The sequence below is a fragment of the Anser anser genome (assembly GCF_964211835.1).
Source record: "Anser anser genome assembly, chromosome: 2".
Classification (NCBI taxonomy): domain Eukaryota; kingdom Metazoa; phylum Chordata; class Aves; order Anseriformes; family Anatidae; genus Anser; species Anser anser.
The window spans coordinates 50,482,794-50,508,097 of NC_139721.1; the positions used below are offsets into that span (position 1 = coordinate 50,482,794).

The window sequence follows — 25,304 nt, forward strand, 5'->3', positions numbered from 1 at the left end:
CCAAGAGCAGAAATGCTGCCTTGGCCCGTAAGAGGTGGTTGTTAGGCATGCCAATGCACCTCAATTACTAGTCTAGCACCTTTACGCAAAACTGAGGATTTTGTACCTTGCTACCTTTTACTTACAGAGGGAGGCAGCTGAGACAGGTGGAAACCATACAGCCTAGCTCTGTCAGCCTGTGCAGACTTGGCCTGAAGCACCCGCAATCAGATTCCTAATAAAGTTAAATCTAAAAAGGGGCTGCAGCCCCACAGAGTTCTCGTCAGTGGCTCTGCAGCCAGGAACTTGCCTCTGAGGTGGTAGGTAACCACCATGGAAAGTCCACAGGTATGCTTTAATAACTGAAATAGAATACGCTGCGGAGAAAAGGGTTGTGATACACAGTTTTCCAAACAGTAATTAGAGATTTCACTGAATGATAGAAATTTCTACACGAAATAGCCACGAACCAAGTCGTAAGCCAGCTACAACTCAACATCACAAAAATCTTGATTTTTTTTTTTTTGCAAGAACTAATACAACTACCTGGAACAGCTTGTACCCCTCCAAAACCCCACAGCCTTACAGCAAAACAACACTTCACGAATAAGGTATTTGTCTGTCCAGGTTCAGTATCGTGCCAGAGGCATTACTGCATGGGGAGACCCAGTCCTCTGGCACGAGCACCCCTCTGCAGGTTCTTCGCTGCAGTGACCATGGCGCCCTCGGAAACACTTGCCCCAGGTACGTTTTCATGGTCTGCACCTGGTGGTGTAGGAGCCGCTCACACAGCTCCCTGCTCTGAGAAACCCCACAAAGACACAGCCTCCCTTTTGTGTTTCCCCCCTCCGAGCTAAAGCTTGCTGACTAACCCTCTTAGAAAACCTGGACAATGAACAACAACATAAAAAGGTTTTTATTGTTTATCGAACACCAGACACCTATCAAAGGGCTACTACCTAGCAACAATTGTTACAATTACCTCAACACGGACCCCAGTTAGCACCTGGAGCGTGTCAGCTGCTGCCTTCAGTGTCGTTGGTCAGGCTCTCTGCGAGGTCAGCGAGCCCAGCTTTGCTCAGGGCAGTGATCAGGTTCTCGGGGGTCGCGTGCGCGCCCTCCTGATCCTGCCAGGCAACCAGCAGCTGCTTGGCCCTCATCCTCACGTCTTCGCTGTCCGACTCGATCTGCCGGATATCAGAATCCTTCATTTCCAGGTAGGGGGCCAGGACCCTCCAGTGCTCCCCCAGCCTGCTGGCAAATAGCTCCATTTGTTCGCCCGTCATGGCTTTGTCCCGTTGCACCTCTGGACCTGGAGAAAAAAAAAAAAAAAAAACCAAAACAATAAAAATCGCAGCAGACTCAGGGAGTGTCTTGAGTCGATACTGCAAATGATTCCTCCCTGTCCTGCCCCATTTCGAACCTCTTACTCACTACCAGACTGACATAACCCTGCCATTTAGCCTTTAACCTACTCAAAAGCTCTGGCTTCTTACAGATGTAGTGGGTTTCAAGAAGAACATCCCTTCCCTGTCTTCTTAAAACTTCCTTTCAATTTTAACTTTGCTTGACTGAGAACTGCTAAAGCCTCAAGTGCAGCACAAGTGCCGCCTCCAAGTGAAAACAGTATTTGCAGGTAGCCTGCAATTGTCAATATGAGTCAGCTGTAGTACTAAAATACAGCGTGAGCTTTAACATTAGTCTTCTAGAATTATTTTAGCCATTTTATGGAATTTACCCAGGTAAACTTGCATAAATTTGTTCAATAACAAAAAAAAAGCTTGCTTCCCTTTTATTGAGTTACTAAAGGATGAAACAGTTAACAAGCCTCATCTTCCTGTTAGCAGCAGTGTGAATAGGGTATCAGCTTTAATATGGGGTCAGTACTTTAAGGACTTTTCTGTCATTCTGGCATCAAGATAAAAACACTAAATTCTGTGCTCTTCTGAGAAGTCAAGGGATCACACAAGTGGGTTTACAAATCCGTAACTTAACACGGACTATAAACATAGGCGGTAAACCATAGCTTATTTCACACACTTTAAAAGGAAAAACAAAGCAAAAACACCTTAAAGATTGAGTTATTTACACAAAGTCATCATATTCCTAATTTTTAGTAAATAGCTCACCCTCACCCCACCTGAAGAGTTAGTTGGCACAGATGGAGCTTCAGCTCCTTCAAGTGCTTTCAGTCACAGTCATTTATTTGAACTAAAACCATTACATCAAGGGAAAGGACTAGAGAGCATGAACAACAAAAAGAACAAAAAGCACTCAGATCACTTCCGCTGTTTCTAAGCAAAATGTGCAGACCACAGCTACCCCCTCTTTGCTTTAAGACGGTATTTAAAGAAGGACGTAAATTCAACACAGTGAAACTAGGAACGCTGTTTCAGGCAGCGCTAGGCTGAGGAGGAGAGAACTCCACCATCAACAACGAGACTGGAAAAGAAGAGGTCAGATGCTGGATGGAAGCGGGCAGCAGACGAGGTATTGACACAGGCCCACAGGCGGCTTTCCAGTAACAGAAAATCCCCCGAGCTCAGGAAGCACGCGGGCCACCAGCAGCAGCCGGCACGTGAGTTCCACACCCTGCCTATCCCCCTGCCCACACTGGATCCAAGAGCTAGCGTACAGAGCTACACCACACCAGGGAGAAGGTACTGCGAGATGGGGCCGTGAATGAGGATGGAGGAAGGCAGACTGACACACACACGGGACAGGGAAGGACACCTGAGAGCATGACACACCAAAATTGCTGGCAAGAGACAAACACGAAGGGGCTGGTTCATGGAGAGGAACAAGAGATGATATTTGTCGGGAAGGCTTCTGTCTTCTCTGTCAGAGAAGCTTTTGCCTTTAAGCCAGGCAAATGCAGATGAAGTAATGATACCAGAAGTGGAACACATCCATTTCTCAAGGTCCCGTAGCTACCTACTCCAGCAGGGGCAGAGGGAGGCACTCACCCGTGGCCTCTAAAGGGCAGAAAGAGGGAAGAGGGGCTGAGAAAAACCTGGGGAGGTTTCTACAAAGCACTGTGGATCTTTGGGCTACAAACATCTAGTAACACTAAGCACACACCACAGAGCAAAAATGGAAGAGACTCCTAGTGGAAATGCTTATCCAACCTCAGCAAGCTGGGACACTTCCGGCACTGCAGACAGTGAGACTGAGAGGTCGCTACAGGTGTGACCTGAAAAGCTGCACTTCTCAGTACGAACGTGGGTACAAGTCGGAAGTACCAGGGCAACCAGGACTGGTGACCCTCTGCAGAAACTACAGTTAAACACAGCTCCTACTATATGCATCAAGAGAAACTGTGAAAAGACTAAGAACATGCAAATCTTACTTTCATTGTTTTCCTTTAATAAAGCATCATTATCTTCCTCATCTTCATCTTCGCCTGTTTTTATTTCTTCAGAAGGAGGCTATAATGAGAGAACTAAATATCATTGGATGAATTTTGTGTTTAAAGAGAAACTTTACAGCTCTATGATGGTCCCTGGCATGTGTGTTAGAATGGGAAATCTGACATGATCCCATATGAGAATTAAAAGTCTCCCCCAGTCTTCTGCATCCAGAACACCAGTAACAATAAAACAGTGGTTTTTTTTTCTAAATTAACAACAAAAAAACTAATCAAGCTATCAAATGACTTTACAGGATTCTCTCCAGTTCTTTCCAAACTAACTACAAATATTGCATAACATACATAGCTTTATTACTTTCTTAAAAAAAAATAAAAATCTTCACTCATTTTATTCCTCACTCAGGAATTCAAGTTTTCTGTACTTTCGGACCTTTTTGTAGACTAGCTACAGGTGGCAAACAAGTAAGCAAACAGCAGACTCTTCACTTCTTGATTTAGCTACTGATCAGACAAGATGAACAAAAGGCTCCTTTTTCTACATCTCAGTTGCAGGCCTTATCCATGCATCTGTTTACTGCCGTAATATGTGGTACAGGACCATAGCATCATCAGGAATACTGCATCAAGTTGTCTATTAAACCGCTCTCCCCTCCCAGTATTTTTTCTAAAATGGCTTTTAGCATCTAGTTAATTCTGATGGCTAGACAATAAAAATGTTACATATTACAATCCAGTTTTTACATCACAGACAAGAAAGGTCTCAAATCCGGAACCAAGGGTCCGTATCTGTACGAAATACCTGGGTTGTATGCTAACTCAAAGGCTTAGAAAACGTTCCCCTCCCCAACCACTCATCTCTCTTACCACTGTGTATAAAGTGACCTGAAAGACCCCTAGGGCCCTTGCCTCAGATTTGCATTGTTGAACATACAAAGCAATAATGGATTAGATTTACAGCTCCGCAAGGTCTACTTTTCTTTACGTATTTTGAAAACCAGGGGGCTGACCAAAGAGCCCTGGAAATCTTGCTGCAACACCACAGTATCCTCAGCTACACACGCTGCCCCTTTCCTAACCACAGCTACTGCTACCATGAGCCATACCACCAGCTTACACCTGCCGTGGAAGCGGTCTGCACTACAACGCAGAACCCAAGTAGCTTGGCAGAAACATATTCCTGTCCACCAACTTTGCAAGGGGTGCAGAAAAACTTGGACAGCCACAGCTGTTCGTTCACAGAACACAAGGAAAAGTTCGGCAGTTAATGTCAGTCAATGTTATCTGAAACTCAGTGTTACTGGGACTTTCATAGATTAAAGCAATTTTACTTGCAATATTTCCTTTAGTGTACAAACTTTTTCTTGTGTTTTTTTTCCCCGTGTACCAAATGGACTGCAGAAAGAGACAGGCAGGAAGTCAAATGAATTCATTTATTATTATTATAGGATAATACCACTTACAGGCAGCTCCTTGGCTAATTTGATTACCATGTTTTCTAGATATTCTGGTAAACTCTTGAATTGTTGGTTTGTTGGCTGGAAGAAGTGGGGACTTCTGCGTGCTAGTAGTCTTAATGCTCTCCACCCATAGTTAGAATTGTTCACAGCCCTACAAAAAAAAAATACAAATTTGCTTGGTAACAGTCTGTCATCTATAAAAGTACACAAAAAGATCTGAGTCATTTCCTAATTAATATAATTCTGTCCAAATCTATATTTTTTGTGCATTACTGGAGTCCAGCACAGATGCACAGTTACTACAGAGAACAGTCGGTTTTCTTTAACAATACAAACATGCAAGAGATCATAACAAAGTGAAACGAAACAAAAATATCTACATACTTGTACTTATTTTCAACCATATTTTCAGGATCTGCTTGTTCAATAGCTTCTTCAAAAAACTCCTCCAATGTTGGCATATATTCCCTAAAAAATAAAGTAAGGGTCTTAATTCTATTCACATTCTACCCTAAAATAGCTGTTTTTCAGTTACTTCTTTAATTAAGTTTGAGATGTTTATGAAGCAAAAAAAACCAAAACCAACTCACATTTAACAACCTCACATAAATGAAGAATCCGTTAGATACATGGTACTATGAGATTATTCACTGCATAATCATTGAAATCTGTCAGGAATCACTAGCACTACCTACTATATGTCTTAACCTTTCTGCCATACTGAAATGTGACACTAACACCTGTAAACAACGTTTGGTGACAAAGGAACATGGGAGGCAAGACAAGACTTCTGGAAATCAAGCAATGAGACTTTCATAAAAGTATCTGCGACAACTGACTGGCAGCATGAGAAACATACTCCCACATGCAGAGCTCACAAACACATGGGAATCTAAAATGGCTGTTTGTTCCGTGCAATTCGATAGGATGGGGTAAGTAAAACAGGGTCTCTTCCCTCATACACTCACATTCCAGTTCATCTGCAACCAGGGAAAGCCAGAGTACCACTAACCCCACTTCAATTATTTATGGTCACTAATTTTAGATGGGAAAGCACCAGGCAGCTTAATATTGTACTTAATGATCTCATCACAGCAGCTTCCCAGACTTGCTCAAACATGTTCGTTTCACTCCCCCTGGTGATCCCTGTACCTTCTGCTGAACGTACTTCACGTACTTTACACTGGAGAAGAGAAGGCAGTGATGTCCCTGATGGGGAGGGTAAAGAACAAGGAGCTGGACTCTCTGATGCTACTCACTGAGAGCACAAGTAGCAGCGAGCACAAGTCCAAGTACAGGAAATTTTACATGAGCATAAAAAAAACAAACAACAAACCAACAACCACCAAAAAAAGGAAACCAAAGATTTTCTGTGATGGTTGTCAAACTCTAGAACAGGCTGCCCAGACGCTGTGGAGCTTCCACTTGTGGAGAGACTTTGAAAACCTGACTGGAGAGGGTCCTGAGCTACTTGCTGTAGTTGAGCGAGGTGGATGAGGTGGTCTCTAGAGGTCCCTTCCAACCTCAGCTCTTCTGTGATAACATGATTTAAAAGACAGAAGTTGTGGTTCACAGAGGACACATTAAAAGGTCAACTGATATTTCTGTTCTCTGAACAGCTAGAGGTTGCTTCTGTAAGATGTTCAAACCAGTACATAAGGAAATATGACCTAAAAGTGTAACAACAAAAATAATATTCACAATGATCAGGGACAGTTTTCCGCTTTTGAAGACTACACATAAAGCAGACTCATGGCCTGTATTTGTCCTCCCTAATGTTTGACAGAGACATCAGCTTCTACAAGAGAACCTAGTGATCAGTCAGGGGAATTAAAAAAAAAAAAAAAAAAAAAGGGAAAAGAGAGCGCTGGTTTCTAAGTTCACTTTGGTTTTGTTTTGAGAAACATGCTTTGCCCAGAAAACCAGTGCTCCATGCGTGTTTGCAGTGTGTTACTGACTACATGCACGTTTAAGTCCACTACAAAAATCCATCTGATTTGAATCCTACTGTATTTGGCACTATGCAAATTTTAAAAAGCAGATTTTATCCCAAAAACAGCAATCTTAAACAAAGACAGGTAAAGAAGTATTACCCCATTTGAATAAAGACTTGACGAATCAATGTAAAAAAGCGACAGTCTGTTGACCACATTCAGTCACAGAATCCATAACAAAACCTGGAACCGAATCCAGACTCTCTGGGACCTGCTCTTTCCTCTTAACCATCATATGCGTTCCCTCTCAATCCCCCCCCCCCACTTCTGTGTGTGTGTTGTCCCTGTCTGTGTTTCCCCCAAGCTCTTTCTCCTTCCTCTCCATGCACCAGGAATGAAAAGTTTTGGTTTGTAGTGGGTTTACGTGGCAAGGTTTTGGTAACAGGGGGCCATAGGGGTGGCTTCTGTGAGAAGGATCTAGAAGCTGCCCCATGTTTGGTAAGGGCCCCACTGCTGACCAGAGCTGAGCCAATAAGTGATGTTGTTTTGCGCCTCTGTGAGAGCAGATTTAAGACAGGGGAAAAAAAACGCTGCGCCACACAGCAGCTGGGAGAGTGAGAGGAGTGAGGAACAGCCTTGCAGGCGCCAAGGTCAGTGAAGGAGGGGGAGAGGTGCTCCAGGCGCCGGAGCAGAAGTCCCCTGCGGCCTGTGGTGAGGCCCATGGTGAAGCAGGCTGTCCCCCTGCAGCCCATGGAGTACCACGGTGGAGCAGGGTTCCACCCTGCAGCCTGTGGAGGAGACCACGGTGGAGCAGGTGGACCTGCACCGACGGAGGCTGCGGCCTGTGGAAGACCCCTGCCGGAGCAGGCCCCGGGCCGGACCTGTAGCCCGTGGAAAGGAGACCACGCAGGAGCAGGTGACCTGGCAGGAGCAAACTGCCCGTGGAGGATCCAGGTGGGAGCAGTTTGCTCCTGAGGGATGGACCCTGTGGTACGGAGCCATATCTGGAGCAGTTCTTGAAGAGCTGCTGCCTGTGGGCAGCCCACACTGGATCAGTTCGGGAAGGACGGCATCCTGTGGGAGAGACCCCACAGCACAGGGGACGAGAGTGTCCAAGAAGGAGCGGCGGTGAAGAAGCGCTGTAGACTGACCATAACCCCCATTCCCCCGTTCCCCTGCGCCGCTCAGGGGGAGGAGGTGGAAGAGGGTGGATGGGGGGGGAGGTGCTTTTGGTTTCTTTCCTTTGTTTCTCAATTCTCTCGCTTGTTAGTAATAGGCAATAAATCTTACTGTCTCCCTACGCTGAGTCTGTTTTGCCCGTCACGATAATTACTGTGTGATCTCCTCGTCCTTATCTCAACCCTTGAGCCCTTTTCATCGTATTTTCTCCCCGTTCCTCTTTGAGTAGGGGGAGTGAGAGAGCGGTTGTGGTGGAGCTCGGCCACCCACCTGAGTAAAACCACCACGATTCCTTTAGCCTTTGGTCTAGTAAAGGCCTTCCTCCGTATGTCATCCTCACAAGAAAGGAAGGCACTTCCTCAGCAGAGCTCTCAACCTTTGGAAATTAAATTCCTCCCTTCAGGACACCTGCCAGGTAGCACCTCTCCCCAGGCATCCAGCCCCCACCAGCAAAGCCCTCTTTGAGAACCATCCAATTCCTTTTCCAAATTTCCACAGGAGGTATCACATCAGCACAAAAGGGAATTACGTGCTATCTTTAACGAGAAGACAGTCATGTAGCAAAGTATGTTTTCAGTATTTCCTGCAATTGTGCAGGCAGAAGGGATAACCAATAATTGCATTTTTCTACATCTGCACTACTAGTAGATCCGGTGCGCAACGAAACAATGCACAGTAGCCAATTTGATCTTATCTAGTATTGTCCAAAGCACACGCTTACCTGAAAATCACGGCTAAATAGCTTGCTAACTTCATTAGAAACAGACTCGGCAATGTTCCTTTACTACATAAACTACCTAATTCTACAATCACCCTCTATTAAATGAGAGTAAACAATAGCAAAGAAAACTGTAAGAAGATTTCAAGACAGAGATGCATATAATCAGCTTCTCTCCAGACACACGGTGAAATGGAACGCTATATACGATCATCTTAAACACTTTCCTTATGCAACTTCGTAATAACTGTAATTTTGCATAAATCAGAGTGTTGGAAGTTAGCTTTAGACAATGATGTACTATTTCTTACCTACCTACTCTCAGATTTACAGGCTTCCATGTTGTCAGGACATAAGTTCCAAAGGCGGGTCAGTTCCTCACTGAAAAAGAGGAGCATAAACACATACTGAACTCCTTCATTCTGTCATTCCATGTTCCATCATTCCCCAAAGCCAGACACGAAACAGTGCTACACAAATTCTCTTCCCAAAGCCTTTATAATAAAGCCTGTCATACAAATTTTGGGATACAAACATGTCAGGAATTACCAGAAGTGACATAAACCTTATCTGATGTTGCAAATAAGGAAAACGACATTCTAAACTTCTACTATAGTCTCCGGCTGATCTGTGGACAGGACATTTTGTTTTGATAAATGAAATAATTTATCGTTTTCTTTTTCAGAAGGGACACTGAACACTCAGTGTTTAGTAACTCAGTTCAACATCTTGAGGCTCAAGAGGAGATCAAAATTTCCACACCTAGGTTGGGTGAACAGTTACAAGAAAAAGACTATCATTTCTCCTGGTAATAAAGTGGAAAAACATAGCACTTGAATTCTTCTTGATATATTCTCTCCAATGGAAGTATTATGCAAGTTACTTAGCCCCACGGATAAAATATCAGTAGGTGTTATTTTAAAATCCATGGCATAGATACATTTTAAGCAAAAATAAGGAAAACAAAAGGATGAAAACTGGTCCAACAAGTATAAAAACACTGATTTGCAGCCTATGACTTATGGACTATTTATAAGGGATCTTCAAGAGATGACTAAGGACAAGCCTACTGCAAGTTTTGAACCAACTGGCATGTTCCCTGGCTATTCTTTCTTGGCATTTCCAAAGTGAGGAAGTTTGAAAAGCACTCACTAGGAAAAACAATCAGTGGCAAACAAAGATAAAGAAAAAACAAAACAAAAAAAACCACCACCACCACCACAGTAACCACCACCACAGAAACCCTCTGAAGGAAAAGAAAAGCAACAACAACAAAAACCAAACCAAAACAAAACCAAAGCAAACCAAAAAACGTACTTCCCCATAAGGATTTTTTTGTTTGGTCCTTTTCCTAAGAAATCCTCAGGAGCTGGCCTCTTTCTCGCAGGCCTCATTGGCTTAGAATCAGGAGGCCTAAATGAAAAAAAAAAAAAAAAAAAGCTCTTTAATATCAAACCAGTAATATTTAAGATAACAAAACCAAGACATTTCATTTCAGGTGGCTTTGAGTTAAATCACAGTGAAGGTATTCAGAAAGACTGGGATTCCCAGGGTGGAAAGAAGGGGGAAGAAAACAGAGAACATAAAGCAGAGATAAGGAAAGGGATTTGCCAGACACCAAAATCAGTTCACTCACAAATTTAAAGTTTTATCAGAGTTCCAGTATAGAAAAAGAAGCAAATCACATTTATTCCAGCAGCACATACTAAGTGTGATCTACCCTGCTGCTGGGATCATCTGCACTACGATTGCAAGCTCTCCTTCCCCAGCTGCACCTGATTTCATGGGATCAGAGAATAGAGATCCCACATCACTGAGGTAAGGGTAAGACCTACCCAAGCTGAAACTCTGGCTGAGATCTAAAGAAGGAGACAGAACATTTATAAAAGTCAGATTTAATAATTTTACATTTTCTTTTCCAATAGTTATTTCTCTCTTGTTACCACCCCCCTCCCTTTTCTGCAGATTGCTGAAGCCAGGAAAAGATGGCTCCACCTGATCTCTGCATAAAAGAATTAGTGAAAAGGTAATGACCCGTCTGCTCCTTACCACTAAGGGCTGTGGCCAGTGGAGAGAATGAACAAGAAGAGGAACGTTTGGTCACCACCTCAAAATAGTCAAGCACACGTATGAAATCTCAATTCAAGTTTGCCACTCGTTAGTAACTAATTACGCAGGAAATCTTTTGACGGCAATAGCCACCTAACTGTATTTTCCTTTCAGGTAAGTGATCGCCACCAAGTGGCAAACAATAATAATTCCAGGTTTGCTACCCCATTAAAGCCATAATGCCAAAGGAATTGCCTTAAGAGGCAATCCATACTGGTATGTAGCAAAGTCAGGCACTAAATTCTTCATCATAGCGTCTGCCAAAGGCAGGAAGGGAGACAACGTGATCCCCAGCCACTGGATCCTTCGTATTAAGAGAACAAAATGCTGCCAATGAGACAATAAGGAATGCTCTCCTGAGACCCAGAGACGCATCACCACCTCTTCATCAGCATAATGAAGCCTTAAAACTTTTGGCAGAAATTTAAGAGCATTCTACACACATGGAAGGGACATCCAACTACACAAATGTCAAGGCTGTGCGAATCATTAAGTTTATATACACTGGGGGTACATATTCAGAAGCTGAGCCATCATTTCAAATAAATGACAAATTTCTACTTCGAAAGAGATACCTTTCTTTCACAAAGCTTGGGCAGCCCTCATTTTTCCATGAGTTCCAGTTTTCTTCAGTATTTAATATATGCTGCAGAAACATAACATTCCACATTATCACAGTCATAATTACCTTAAAAGTTGGCCCCACAGATATTAATTAAGCTTTTGTAACTAAGGAGAAAACTTGGTTTTAGCATATTTCAGCCACAAATTTGAAGTTCAGCAGTATAATCTTATGCAGTTGGTTTAGTTTATCCAAAAATAGCGCACCTCCTCTCTCCAATGACTATGGGAAAGGCTTTCTTTCTCCTTCTCTGAGCAAAGAAAGAGATATAGCCAAAGGAAAATTAAAAACAGAAAGCAGGAAGATTGAAAAAAGGTTAAATTCCATTTGTGTCTTATTCCCATGTCTCTGGGCATAGTACTCCTTTCTGCAAAGATATATATAATTTTAAATGATCAGCATCTCATGGATGTATACATGCACATGTATGACCATTTCCATTTCTCCCCAGTAGGAAGAAGAAAAGCACATTAACAAAAACATGGGAAAATGTGGCAAAAAATAAAAAGATATTATGAGATCTCTCTTACTGAGATGAGATAAAAGGTCTCTCAGACGTTATGTTTATGTTCTAAGAGATGGTTTATACTGATATGGCCTTTTTACTCCTTAGACACTCTAGAAAGACTTTGGTTCAGATGTGCACCAAAGTACTTACCTCTACCATTTTTGAGAATCTTTCTCCATCTGGCGGATTTTCTGAAAGAAGCTATGATTGGGAGGAAAAAAAAAAAGAGAGAACTTTTAACATTATACTTAGCAGAATATTTAGGAAAAAACAAACAAAATGGCTGTTATTGCTTCAAAGGTGGTTAATACACTATTAGATGAGGTAACTACTTTTTCTATGTAATTTTTACATAAGTCTCTATGGTACCAACCTGGTAAACTGCCTTTGTAGTATCTTCAATCCAAAGAGATTGTTCATCTGTTAGAACATAGTTTGAACTGGAATCGAAAAAGAAAAATCATTATATCAACTTTTTTTTTTTCAATGTGAAGAGTTGACTACACATTGAAACAGCGCTGAGGACACACTCTTTACATTACATGCTTTCTGTGCTTCCTGAGAGGTGTTGGAGGGGAGTTGAAGAAGGAACTCTGAATATGCTCTGATCTGGTCCCATGGACTGAACACTTTTTGGTTTGTGGAGTTAATTTGATGTGTTTGTGGAATATGCTTTCAGGTTTACCTTCACTGAGTAGAAAGTTTGTTTGTGTGATTCAAGAACAGATCTTTATGTGGACCCAAAGCACAGCAAGTGGGCAAAAAAAACAGACTTCAAAAGATCCACTCCTAACCTCAGCTAAAGCACTACTGTAGACAAAACATAGTAAAAGAAAGAATTAATCTACTGCCATTATATAGACACAGATCTTGAGTACCTTAAAACATGAGTTCTATATAGCATAACCTAGAATTATAATGCAATTAGTAAGTAGAAGTGATAAAGTAAAAAGCAGAAATAAATACAATACTTAGGATGTGGCTCATTTCATTTCCAAGAAGAGACCAGAATTCTTTTGTGAACAAATTAGTGTTATACCATGCCATATATATATTACAGCATCCTTGACCACTGATAAATGAGTGCTTTTAATGAACTGCTGAATGAACTGTCACTGAAATGATCAACTATCACCTCTACACGGCTGAAGTGCAATTCAGGATACCTGAATTCTAGTCCTTCTCTGCCACTGGCTCACCTTGGTAAATAAATTATAGAATGAGGATAATAAAACTAATCTAGTTTGCAAAGTTCTCTGAGATCTGTTTGCAAAAGGCAGTATATTACAGGTGAAAGACAGCTGCCTTAAATGTTAATCTTTATGTGCCCATATGGTTAATGGCACAGGAAAAGAACAAACAGGAACATTTTTCTTCAGCGTAACACTGGAGTACTGAGTAGGAAAAGACAGGGCTTTGTTCTGTCCCATCAGTTTATAAAAGTAATAGTCACCCTTGTTATTTCTTGCTTTTTTAGACAGAATTCTGCAGAGCTTTAGGAAGAAACAAATCAGCAAACAATGCTGCATGTGGATGGCAGAGTTGATGATATATATGCCATTATTTTGAATCTATAGGTATCCTGCACTACCTAACGGTCTGCTGCTATTAAAGAGAGGCACTCCTTCCCTCTCATGGCTGGCACCCACTTTAAGCAAGCTCTAGAGGTCTCTGCTTATCTGAAATCCCACCCAACTCACTAATCTGACAGAAAACTAACTCTGCAAAGATGAGTAGATGTGGTTTTGCTACCCTAGAAAACTGCACAAACTTGAAAGAGACTAACAAACACTAGTGTCCCTGCAAGGGGAAGCAGAGAATCACACCAAGAGGAACACAGAAAGGTAGGAATGAGACCTCCCCTTTACTGCCGTAAAATAATTTAATCCACCTCTTATATTTACCAGTCCAGGGCTCCACAAGATTCACAAGAACCTTAGAATGAGTAGATGTAAGTGCTTTTAAAATGTTTCAGTTTAACTCAATCCATATTACCTTTTAAATTTGACCTGTCCCTTCAGATACTGAAATAGTATTAGATACTGCAACAAGATGTGACGGCGAAAGTTACTGTCACTCAGCTGTAAATCCATCAACTAGACAAAAACAAAAGAATTACACAGATTTTAAAGACACTAAACACATAACTGAAAAAATATCAACAAATATTTTCAGATAAACCAGATGAGGACTTTTTTTTTTTTTTTTTTTTACAAGAAGATGATGGCGAGTCATTATAAAATCATATTTCTAAGTTTTTGTTTACTGAATTTTATACTGCTGGATTTCACAAAAAGAATTGTTCACATTGAAATGAACAAGAATTTGGAAAAACAAATATTCAAATTTTTCTGTAACTTAAGAACAGCTTGCTATCTTTTCATGTGAACTACTGGCTACACAAGGGTTTGGCTATCACAAAAGGGTTTACCCTCATCAACATTTGTACACTGGTACACTGCTTGGTTCACACCCCCCACACTGCAACATGATAGCTCATACAAAGAGAACACTGAAGATTGTTTAAAAAAAAAAAAAAAAGACCTTTCACTTATGTGTTTATTAAGCAACCAATTCTATATTATTTTAAAATTCTTGACACACAAGTCAAAGGCTTATGAGCCTGCCTCTTCCTCCCCTCCCCTTTCCCAATCCCAGAAAGAGAAAACTTATTTTGCATTGTGACTTGCTTTGTCATCTACTAAGCTTGCTTGTAAAAGTTAAAGTTACAAGTTATTCCCAAATGAAGACAAAAGCGTTAGGATTCAATTCAATAGCGTTTCATTCCTTAGTTAACTCTTAACAGAGTTCAAAACGCTCAATAGCTTTTTCAAAGCAATTTTAAACAAGACTGTTAAGAAACAGGAAATATGGTTAACACATCAGCCAAGTTTTGAAAGCGTAATTGTAAAGACAATAAAAAAGCAGCTCAGTAAATATTTACTTTAATTTCCCTTTTTAAAATGAAAACAAACAAACAAACAAAACCTATCGAGTGAAATAAATAAATAACAGCTTTACTGCAGACTATTCCAGAAATAGTAGTCCCTGAATCATCAACTAAACAGACAGAATCCACAGAGAAGGAATAAAATGTAAGAACAGAAGAAATTTATCTTAATGCAGCAGTCAATGCAATGGGATTGTTGGAGAAACTGGGGAGACATTCCAAACCCAACTGGACGTGGTGCAGATCAAAACCTGCTCGAGCTGAGAGCAGGGAGGGTGAACGAGATTATCTCCACATGTTCCTTCCAACCTCAGCTACTCTGATTCTGAGCAAAGAGATCACGTACCTTTTCACTAGTTAGGAACTTTGCAAAATATACGTGTTCTCCGCCTGTTTTTAGTTCTTCCAGCTTTTTTCGGGAAGCCTGAGTATCATCCAATTTGTAACTTTTGAAAACAGCCAAAACTTCTTCTGAGTACTATAAAACAAAGTTATTTACCACATGAAAAAAAAACAAACTAAGAAAGCTTGTATTTAATTAGAGAACTATAACAGATTTAGTACCAAGCAAGTAAAATCATTTATAGGTGATATCAGCCAGTCAAAATAACACCTATTTGCCACAGTGCACACACGGAATCTCTGAACATCACCTATGACAGTCAAAGCATTATTTATCATTTCAGAATATCCGATCATTTGGAGCATTTAAACCTACTAAGGACAAAATGCTATGAGTTGTGATGGATGCGCAATCGCTTTCTTGTTTACATGTTATGATGAAAAAAGGTATGTATGATGATAGTGCTTACATTCAAACATCATGAAGTTTGTTCAGAACACATACAAAGTTATATAGGTGAGTTAAGTTTGCAGTGGTGTTCTTAAAATCAACTTAGCCTTAAAACTGTAATGAAGAAAATCTGTCAAAAAAAATCATCTGAAGATTTTCAACCTGACCTTCATTCTCTCAGCCATGTTTTATTATTATAATCCTTTTTTTTTTTGAACTGAGAACATAGACCTCATTAACCAGATCTATATTAGGATGTCTGTACAGATGTTACCTCAATTTCTACATTACAAAGATTTAAAAAAAAAAAGTGGAAAAGAAGTGGGCTTCTTACTGTTAAGTAGAAACTGAATGACCAAGTGTGAAGAAATGGGTAGCTTTGCAGTAAATCATCCTCAACATTCAAAGTAAGTAAAATTGAAACAGGTGGCTGAAGTCTACAGCTGGTTCAAGTCATTGCTACTATAAAGTGATCTGTTTCAGTAGAATCCTATCAGTTTTAGGATTCTAGTGGGATTAATATTCAAAAATAAACAATATTCAAAAGAAAGACCTGGGATTAGGTAGAACTATTTTAAAAGTTCTGCTTGTTGCAACTAATAAATCACGAAAAAGGTACTTCTGACATTACTGAAACATACGAAGTGTTTCTGTAATTGACTTACTCAAGTTTTATCAGAGGATTTACAGCGCATCTTAATATACTGTTTACTGTCGAAGGCTCACTTTAGAAACCAGCAAAATGCACTTCCTCATATGTTCCTCATTTTCAATAGCATTAACAGTTGAACTGTTCTATTCTTGCTCAGTCACTCTTTTACTCATGTAAATTTTTTTCTTAGTTTTTACTTAGGATGAATTGTTGAACACATGAACTGAGATTACCTTAAGAAAAGTTTTCCATGAGACCTTCTCATAGCACTGCACAGGATTTCTAAAGTAATCTTGAAGTGACCAGAATTTTCTATACAGGTTATAATCTATTGGAATGGAACTGCAAAAAAAACATATGGTTAAGAAAACCCATACTGAAAGCACTATATTAAATTCAAGTCCACTCAGAAAGGTGCAATAAAGTCAACAGTGAGCCCTTATGGAAAAGTCTATCATTCAAAACTTGTCCCTAAAAGAGTCTTCCATCCAGCCTACTGTTTTTCCAGCATAAAAACACAAACGGTGAAGCAAAAGGGATCTAGGAGTTTTACACTGCCTGGGGAATGGAGTCTTTTTCCTAAAAAAGGACTGTTTTTTCCTAAACAGTCTTTTTTCCTAAAAGCACATACAGCATGTGCTCATTATCTCTGAACACGTTTTACCAGAACAAGTTTTGTCAAGATACTTGGGAGAACTGTGAAAGAATACCAGTGGTTTTCAGCCAGGGTACGTAACTTTTTCAAATAATGTGTAGACTTCTTTACACTTCTAGGCAACTTCCATTTAAAAAAAACTGCTTCCATTAAAAAAAACAACTATCTAGTCTCAAGGGGGCAAGAAATGAGAAGAATTCTGAGCACAACATTTAAGGTTATTTTCCAAACTGTTCTTTCCTTTCACTTTATAAAATCATGTTTCAATGTTTAGACTTGTTATAAGCTCACCAGCTTGTTGGGGCTTCATCATCTCCCATTTCACCTTCTTCTACCTCCATTCCTTCATCTCTTTCCTCTGAGTGCTAATAGGAATAAAATAATAAAGAGCTCATATAAGTGCCACTGTAATTTGTATACGTTTTTCATGGTGTTCTGTAGTTTTATACCTTTCATTGCACTCTAGATGAGAAAGCTTAGGCTGGTAATTTAACAGACCTCCAGTAAAATGCACAAGTCCCTATCTTAACACCATAATACACTTTACAGCAGTAGCCTGACTTATGTTGGAGAAAAGAAAAAATCATAGGGAAAGCTCTATTCTCTGTAGACCGTAGAGAAAACTTTTTACAGTTAGTGACGGTTCTCATCTCTCACAGTCAAATCAAGATCTCCCCCCCACCTCCCAAACCTACACAGTTTACTGTACCAAATAACTTGCCCATTTCCAGAATCAGCAGGTTGGTGTGGAAGAGGGACAACCAAATTATGAACATACAGTTCTGAACGTAGAATTCTGCACAGTAGCCCATTTCTGTACAAACAATCTTAGGTGTTTACAGAATTGTTTTCTGCAGAATGAGTGAAAAATGGCACAGGAAGTCTCACCTTCTGTCCTAACGTGCTCTCATGTTCATTGGTATTGAAAACAGTGACATTTTCCAGGTTAAACTGACTCTGCAAGTTAAGTCCTGCAGAAAACAGAAGGTCAGTCTCAAAAGCTGTGAAGTTCATAAGTCTGTTCATTCTCTTGGTTGCTTATGAGACACTGCTATTAAATTCTCAGAAACAGCATTCAAAACCTGTGCTTGAAATCACAATAAATTAAAGCCAGCTACAACATTAACAACAGAGACAAGAAATAAGATACAAAGTGATTTCTCCAACTGGATTTCATCTGCAACCTTCGGAAGCTTAAAACATTCACCATATTTAGTCTTTGCCATGTGTTAGGTGTGATGAAATGGAAAAATCTTACCTGACTTTTCAGAAAGCGGAAATAACCTAGCCAAGAACAGCTGAATTCTTCCACAGAAGACTGTGTTTTGTGACTTTGATAATCTTCTTAGAAGATCTAAATATTGCAAAAAGTAAAGAATATTAGTATTTGTCCCTCTTTCAATTTCTCACACGCTAGACTTTAAGACTTGCTAATCACATCCTACATAACCCATGAAGAGAAGCTAAGATTTGTAAATTTAAATGCTAGTAACTTCCTCAGATCAGCCACAGTTTTCCCAAACGTATTCTATTTATTCTCTGAATTCCTACATTGGCAAGAAAATATTAGTTCAAACAAATCCGACTTAAATACTGCCTCTGACTGGGGCCACATCATTGCTGAGAAATAAATACTTCTCAGATGTTCTTCTTTAAGTACCTCCACTGATGAAGAGGAGATTTCCCTAAGGTCAGAATAACTTTTACATTAATCTGCAAGACTCATGAACATGCACTAAGATGAGTGACCTGCCTTTTATTACTTATTGAACACATCTGATTGTAAATCAAATTATTAAACTCACTTTAATCTCCTGTTCCTTAATTCCCCACCACAACCTGTGAAAAACTAGAACTCACCATTGCACATTCGTAGCAAGTAATTTTTCCCTGCAGAATAAAACGTATTCTGAAACAGAGTAAAAGTATTTAGATCATTAAGAGACAGCAAAAATGTTTTTGAGCATTTTTAATTAAATCACAAGGCATGAGCAAGTTTAAGTTATTCCTACTCTTAACTCTAAATTTCAGTTTTCCCTTAAATAAGAAATTGTTTTCACAAAAGGCCAACATAAAACAAACAATCCCACAAATTTCAAGAAAGCATAAACCACAACACTTAAATCCAGTTTCCCTCCCTCAAAAAAAAAGGAAAAACAAAAACCCCAAACAAACCACTAAAAATCTCCACACATAACAATAAAATGCATGAGTAGGATCCTCCTTGTTTTTCCTGGACCACACTATGTTTCACACTCATTTCCCTCATTCTTCCATGCATTATTTCTATACATATATAAAGAGCAACACACAAAAGATTTAGAGCATTCACAGTAATAGCAGTTTGGCAGTAAGAAAATGAGAGATGCTTGAATTAATGATAAAGAGCAATTTGTGAATGTATCAGGGAAGACTACGTTATCTCAAATAGAGCAGCCCGAATGTCTACGGGAAGAGGTCAAGGAATCCAGGCTAGGAAAACGCTACAACAAACTGGAACGCTCTTTAGGTATTATCTATGGAGCTGCTGACATTTATGGTCCTGGCAGTACTGCCAAAGAACAAACCAAGGATATTGAAAAACAAGATTTCTTATGATCTTGGAACAAAAATGCAGGCAGGTTAGGACTTCTGCCTGACACCCTGAATTCCCTCTTCAATGAACAGTGCCCACAACACAAAGAGCTCAAGCAGCCTGTCGCAGCAGCTCTTCTACTGCCATGGCACCACCGCACCGCAAGAACACAGAACCCTCATGCAGGCCTCAGCACAGTTTGTTCAAGAGCATACATATTTTAGGGCAATGTATCCACCACCACTTTAGTCACCATTGCTCCCTTAAGGAAAGGATCTAGTGTCCTGGTTTTGGCCAGGACAGAGTTAATTTTCCTCCCAGTAGCTGGTATGGTGCTGTGTTTTGGATTTAGGATGAGAATAATGTTGGTGAACACACTGATGTTTTAACTGCTGCAATTAAAAAGCCAAGGACTTTTCAGCTCCTCACAGCACCCTGCCAGCAAGGAGGCTGGGGGTGCACGAGGAGCTGGGAGGGGACAGAACCAGGACAGCTGACCCAAACTGGCCAAAGGGATGTCCCACACCGTGTGGCATCATGCTGAACAATGAATATGGGGTGGCTGGATGGGGTGGGGGGGATGTGTGGGATATGGTGTGCTTGGGGATGGGCTGGGCATCAGCCAGATAGGTGGTGAGCAACTGCATTGTGCATCACTTGCTTTGTACACATTATTATTTCTTTTACCATTATTGCTCTTTCTTCTCTGTCCTATTAAACTGTCTTTATCTCAACACACAAGCTTTCACTTCTTTTTCTCCCGATTCTCTCTCCCATCCCACTGAGGGGGGAGGTTGAGTGAATGGCTGTGTGGCTCAGAGCTGCCTGCCAGGTTAAACCACAACATCTATAAGGCCTCCTCTCCTGCAAACTGGAGAGGGGGAATCTCCTGCTGCTCTTAGGAAGCAGAGGCAAGAGAGGCGGCTTTCATAGAAATTGTGTATCTGAAGATAAATTTCCACTGTCTAAATGTGTTGCACACTGTAGATGGAAGAGAACGTAGTTAGAAATAGAACAACCAAAATTATAATCTTTTAGTATTAATTTTCTGTCCTCTGCTGCCCTGACACTTTTAAGCATCGAAACACAACAAGCTTAATGCTACAACTCTAACACAGATGGATTCAAAGACAATTAAAATCTGTTTATATAAATTATTTCAGTAGACAAAAGCTTTGGCATAACATACATTTTGGAAAAATACTTACTGATTTCCATGTAGCAACATTCTTCTCCACAAAAGTGAAAATTTTGTCACACTGATCCAAAGGCAAGCAATCCAGAACATCTCCCAGGAGCACAAAAGGGGTTGATGCAGTGCAGATACCTATGAAGAACAGCAAGTATTTTGTTCAGCAAATTTGAACTGAAATGCAGTAAGATGCATGGCATTTGATGGACAGGTTCCCAAGAAAGCAAAAAGTTTTCCTGGGTTCCTACAAAGCCTAACAAAAAGCTTTGGCTAAAGTAAGAAGTCCCACTGAAGCTATTTTTGTATACATGTACACATGCAGATGAGAGCTTTGTATTAATGTATAGAAAATACTAAACAAGAACTGTTTTAAAAATCTCAGAAGACTCAAACAGTTAGTTTTACATCTCACAAACTCCTTTAGACTTCTAAATCCACAGTTCTACTGCATACACATAAGAAGTCTGAGAGTCTTTTCCTCAAGCATGTATATCCACACTCTGTACCTTGCTAACATCTGCATTCACCATAATCATAGGTCATGTTATTCTACAGTTGATAAGACATGTATGTAATTGAACTATACTTAATAAAACAAATGAGTATTTGATAGGTAATACGAACAAGTAAACAAGCGGAAGCATGTGAAAGGCTCTTCAGAACAGATTAGCACAATGATTTCTGACACAGGGGACAGTTATCAAAACAGATCCAAGTACCTAAAAAACACCCGTGTACTGACAGGTCAGTATGTGGGAGATGTGCAGAGACATTCAGTAGAACTCAAAAAAAGATTCCAACACAAAGGTCACACAGGTAACTGAATTTAATTCTTATTTCACTCCTCTCATGAAACAGTTAACCACTAGCCTAAAGACCACATTTTATCAAAGCCAATTGCTGAATACAACTTACAAAAATCAAGGTATTAAAATCTGAAACAACCTTACAGCCCCCCAAACTGCCAACAGATTTGAGAAAAAGATGCTCACCTTCTGTGACTCCATTAATAGCAAGAGAAATAATTGCCAGGAGATTTTCACATGGAGCTTTATTTATCTAAGCAAAAAGAACAGTTTTAAACTTCTTTATTCTGACTTCAATACATTTAATGAAACTGAAATTCTTGTTTCCAAGCAGGGGTATAACAGATATTGACATTGAAATTTCAATCTGTTACATCAGGCCCGTCAGTTAACTGTAAACAGATTTACTGAATGAGCAACATTTCTTGACCAGTTCTGGCTGTTGAAGACCCTACAATATTTACTCTGCAGACTGCATCATTTACCTCTAAATATAACTACCCTGCATTCTGCCTACATTCAAGTAATACCAACAAAAACACCTGATTCCTTTTGTTTACTGCCAGGCAGCTTTGTTACGTGCTAGTAACAAATATCCCACTCCACCCCACTCTCACTCGAAGTATAACGCAGAATAATCCATATTTATGAACTCGAATTTTCAGACTAAGCAGACCTACATAAACATTAGAAAGAGCTGATGAAAAAGGCCAAGTCAACACCTCTCAGTATAGGCTGGTATCTGCCAAACACTGCCATTCTGTCCTACCTACCACACTCCTATAATCACCCGTATTAATTACATAACTTTCATATAATTCATGTTTTTTTAATAAACAGTATTTCCCAATACTGCAGTAAGCTGCTGTTAAATTAATATCCTAACTAGTGGATTAAAGTTGGATTTATATCAAGAGATATGCTGTAGCAGTTTGAAGTACTTACTATTTCTTCTTCTACAATAACTCTAAAAGCTTGATCCAAGGTACACTTCTTTTCGTTTTCACTGCAAACGCAAACATCCCACATCAGTTAATAACGTTATTATTAGGAACACATAAAAATGATCTGAAAATGGGAACCTTTTAAAGCAAGTGGCAGCCACTTACCTCCCAGGAATCTGGTTAAATGCGTTCAGCAACGGTTTGATAGTTTTGTTATGCAGGGCCTCTCTGGTGGAAGACTATCAAAGTGTAAACAGACAAAAGTTACAAAAGCAGAACAAAACTATAATGTTACCAAAATTGTTTCTGCCAGACCACTTTTTTTTTTTTTCTGCCACCTGATGGTGGTCAGAAGTGCAAAGGTACCGTGTATTGCACACCATGTATTGATTTACATGTAAATGCACACCATCTATCGATTTACAAAGGAGCCTTTGGAAAGAGTAGGATAAATAACAATAAATATCTAGCAAATTAGTCATGTGAGGTAGCAGATCACGCCTCAAACCAGAGTTAACTATGGGCTGAACGGTGTCAGCGAAGCACAAAGGGGCGCGCTGTGTTGTGCCCGCTGCTGTACCTACAACACTCACAAGCCCCCCACAACCTCACCCTCTCAGCAGGAGGATTTGTGTGGTTTGGGATTCGGTGCAAGCCCCAGCCCCGCTTTTAAAGGCGGGTTATGGGTAGGGTCGTGCCCGCAGGACCTCAGGTGCCCAGCCGGGCCCTCTCCAGAGCCAGGCGCGGCCCCCCCGCAGCGCCCCCCTCAGCACGGCCCATCCCAAGATGGCAGCGGCCCCCGACCCCCGGTCCCGTCCCGTCCCGTCCCCCCGGTGCCGGCCGGCTCCCGCGGCGCTCACGGTGAAGCGGATCCGCGCCTCGGGCAGGCTGAAGAGCGGCGGCGACATGGCTCCGGCCGGCAGCGCTCCGCGGCGCGCCGCGATGACGCGATGGCGGGCGGGCGGCCGTTGGCGGCCGTTGGCGGCCGTTGGCGCGGCGCGGAGGGAGGGCTGCCCGTTTTCCGAGCAGGGGCGGCGTCGGTTGGTTCGGTGCTGCTCATTCCTGCCCTCATGATGGAAGAAATGCTGCCCGTTTTCATACCCTGTTTAAGTTGCTGAGTTGGTCCGAGCCGTATATGCCTAACCAGACCGTTGCTTTTCTCTCCTCTTAGCTCTCCTTTATTAATCACCTTCTTTGCCTTTATTTTTTAAATCACTAGGGCAGTGTGAGGAGATCAGGTCAGTACCGAAGCCCTGAGCGCCTTGGTCTCTCACCTCGCCCTTCACCACGAGTGCCTCTGGCAGCTGCCAGATCCCTGAAAGCAGCCTGCTCTGCGGCGATGTCCCTCCCTCATCAGGAGCCCCATAAAACATTTTGCTACATTTTCCTTTTCTGTTTCTCTGTTTCTTTCCTTGTGCACAGTAAAGGACACAAACGGTCTGGCCTGTGTTTTAATTTGTGTTTCTTTGGCTTGTCCAGATGGAAGGGAAAGACCTCCGTCTAGCAGCTCTGAAGACCTCTGCTTCTTCTGCCTGCCAGTTTCAATAGCAGTTCCCTATTTTTAACATTTCTCCGTTGTTATTTCAACAACAACACAACAAACCATATATTCTTTTTTATGCCCAGAAAATCAGTGTACTATTCATACAGCATATAGCTCAGTAGGTCTTGACATGGATGTGGAAAAGTTCTATTACCGATATAATTAACATATTAGAACACACTGGCTTACAGGTCTTCTAAAAGTTTCTCAGAAAGCATGAGTGTCTGAGAACGAAAGTGTCACAGTTACTGAACTTTGATATTACTTTGAACTTTGAGGGTGGTGAGGCCCTGGCACAGGCTGCCCACAGAAGCTGTGGATGCCCCATCCCTGGAGGTGTTCAAGGCCAGGCTGGATGGGGCTTTGGGCAGCCTGGTCTGGTGGGAGGTGTCCCTGCCCATGGCAGGGGGGTTGGAACTGGGTGATCTTTGAGGTCCCTTCCAACCCAAACCATTCTAATTATATAATTATAATTATAATAATTCAGACAACCCAAAGAAAGCAGAGCCTCAGTGCAGTTTCCCAGGTCTCCAAAGCACACAGTCCGGTATCTGGCTGAAAAGCACAGGTGCTGCCCAATCCTTTTGTGTAGGTAGGAAAAACTAAAATACCAATTTTTTCTGCTATTGGAAAATACAAGTAATGATTTGCATTTTATTAATATTAATTACATTTACTATTCTAAAATCAAATATTAAAAACTCCTCAAAGATCATCTGGAAGTGTTTTATTGTGTGGCTCGTTCGTTTTTCTGCCGGCAGAGGGAAGCGTTTGCCCAGAAAACAGAGGTGCGGATGGACGCCTGGCTCTGGTGGCACTCCGCCAGCTGCAGGTTTGGCCCTTCGTCTATAAATGAAACCATTGTGTGACACTGCCTAAAAAAAAAAAAAAAAAAAAGAGCCGGGTATGCCAGGGTCGTGCCAATTCGTTTCAAAACCATGGGGGGAAAGGGCTTCATAACATATAGGCGTGATTAATCATTGAATGAGTCACCTGCATACACTGTGAGACTTGCTGAATATTACCCATTCAGGCTTGCAAGAAAGTTTGCTTGGCTTTCTGCAATGTCTTTCTGATATTTCTCATCTCTCATTTTAGTAAATTAAAGCATATTTTCAGATGAATAAAGCACTGTACTGAGTCTGTTGTTTGAGATTATTCTGATGTTGTCCCCCACTGCCAGAGCTGTATGAAAGACTAACAAAGAGCTCTCTGAATAGGATAAAAAAAAAAAAAAAAAAGCATTTATACTTTTACAAGAGCAGTAGAAAGCCATTTGCAAGTGTTCTAAGGAGGTACTGACAAAGTAAATGGTGTC

The 25,304-nt window shown here is 40.9% G+C and overlaps 1 protein-coding gene across 3 annotated transcripts; it reads right to left on the bottom strand.

Moving 5' to 3' along the window:
• Positions 1–883: 883 nt before the first annotated feature.
• Positions 884–23,450, bottom strand: THOC1 (THO complex subunit 1). 3 transcript variants are annotated; one of them, XM_083821863.1, is made up of 22 exons: positions 23,304–23,450; positions 22,609–22,682; positions 22,445–22,505; positions 21,686–21,752; positions 20,710–20,828; positions 18,787–18,835; positions 18,185–18,280; positions 17,815–17,897; positions 17,218–17,291; positions 16,505–16,613; positions 15,173–15,304; positions 13,872–13,972; positions 12,250–12,316; positions 12,027–12,077; positions 11,322–11,392; positions 10,473–10,496; positions 9,955–10,050; positions 8,953–9,018; positions 5,191–5,274; positions 4,810–4,957; positions 3,329–3,407; positions 884–1,291 (listed from the first exon to the last, which is right to left on the bottom strand). In XM_083821863.1, exons 1-22 carry the CDS (start codon positions 23,349–23,351, stop codon positions 996–998), a joined length of 1,995 nt encoding a protein of 664 aa, XP_083677989.1. In that variant the 5' UTR covers positions 23,352–23,450; the 3' UTR covers positions 884–995. The 3 variants fall into 3 exon arrangements, with proteins under 3 accessions (XP_083677989.1, XP_083677990.1, XP_083677991.1); XM_083821864.1 differs by lacking the exon at positions 10,473–10,496; XM_083821865.1 differs by lacking the exon at positions 3,329–3,407 and having other exon boundaries at positions 1,126–1,291.
• Between the last annotated feature and the right edge of the window lie 1,854 nt (positions 23,451–25,304).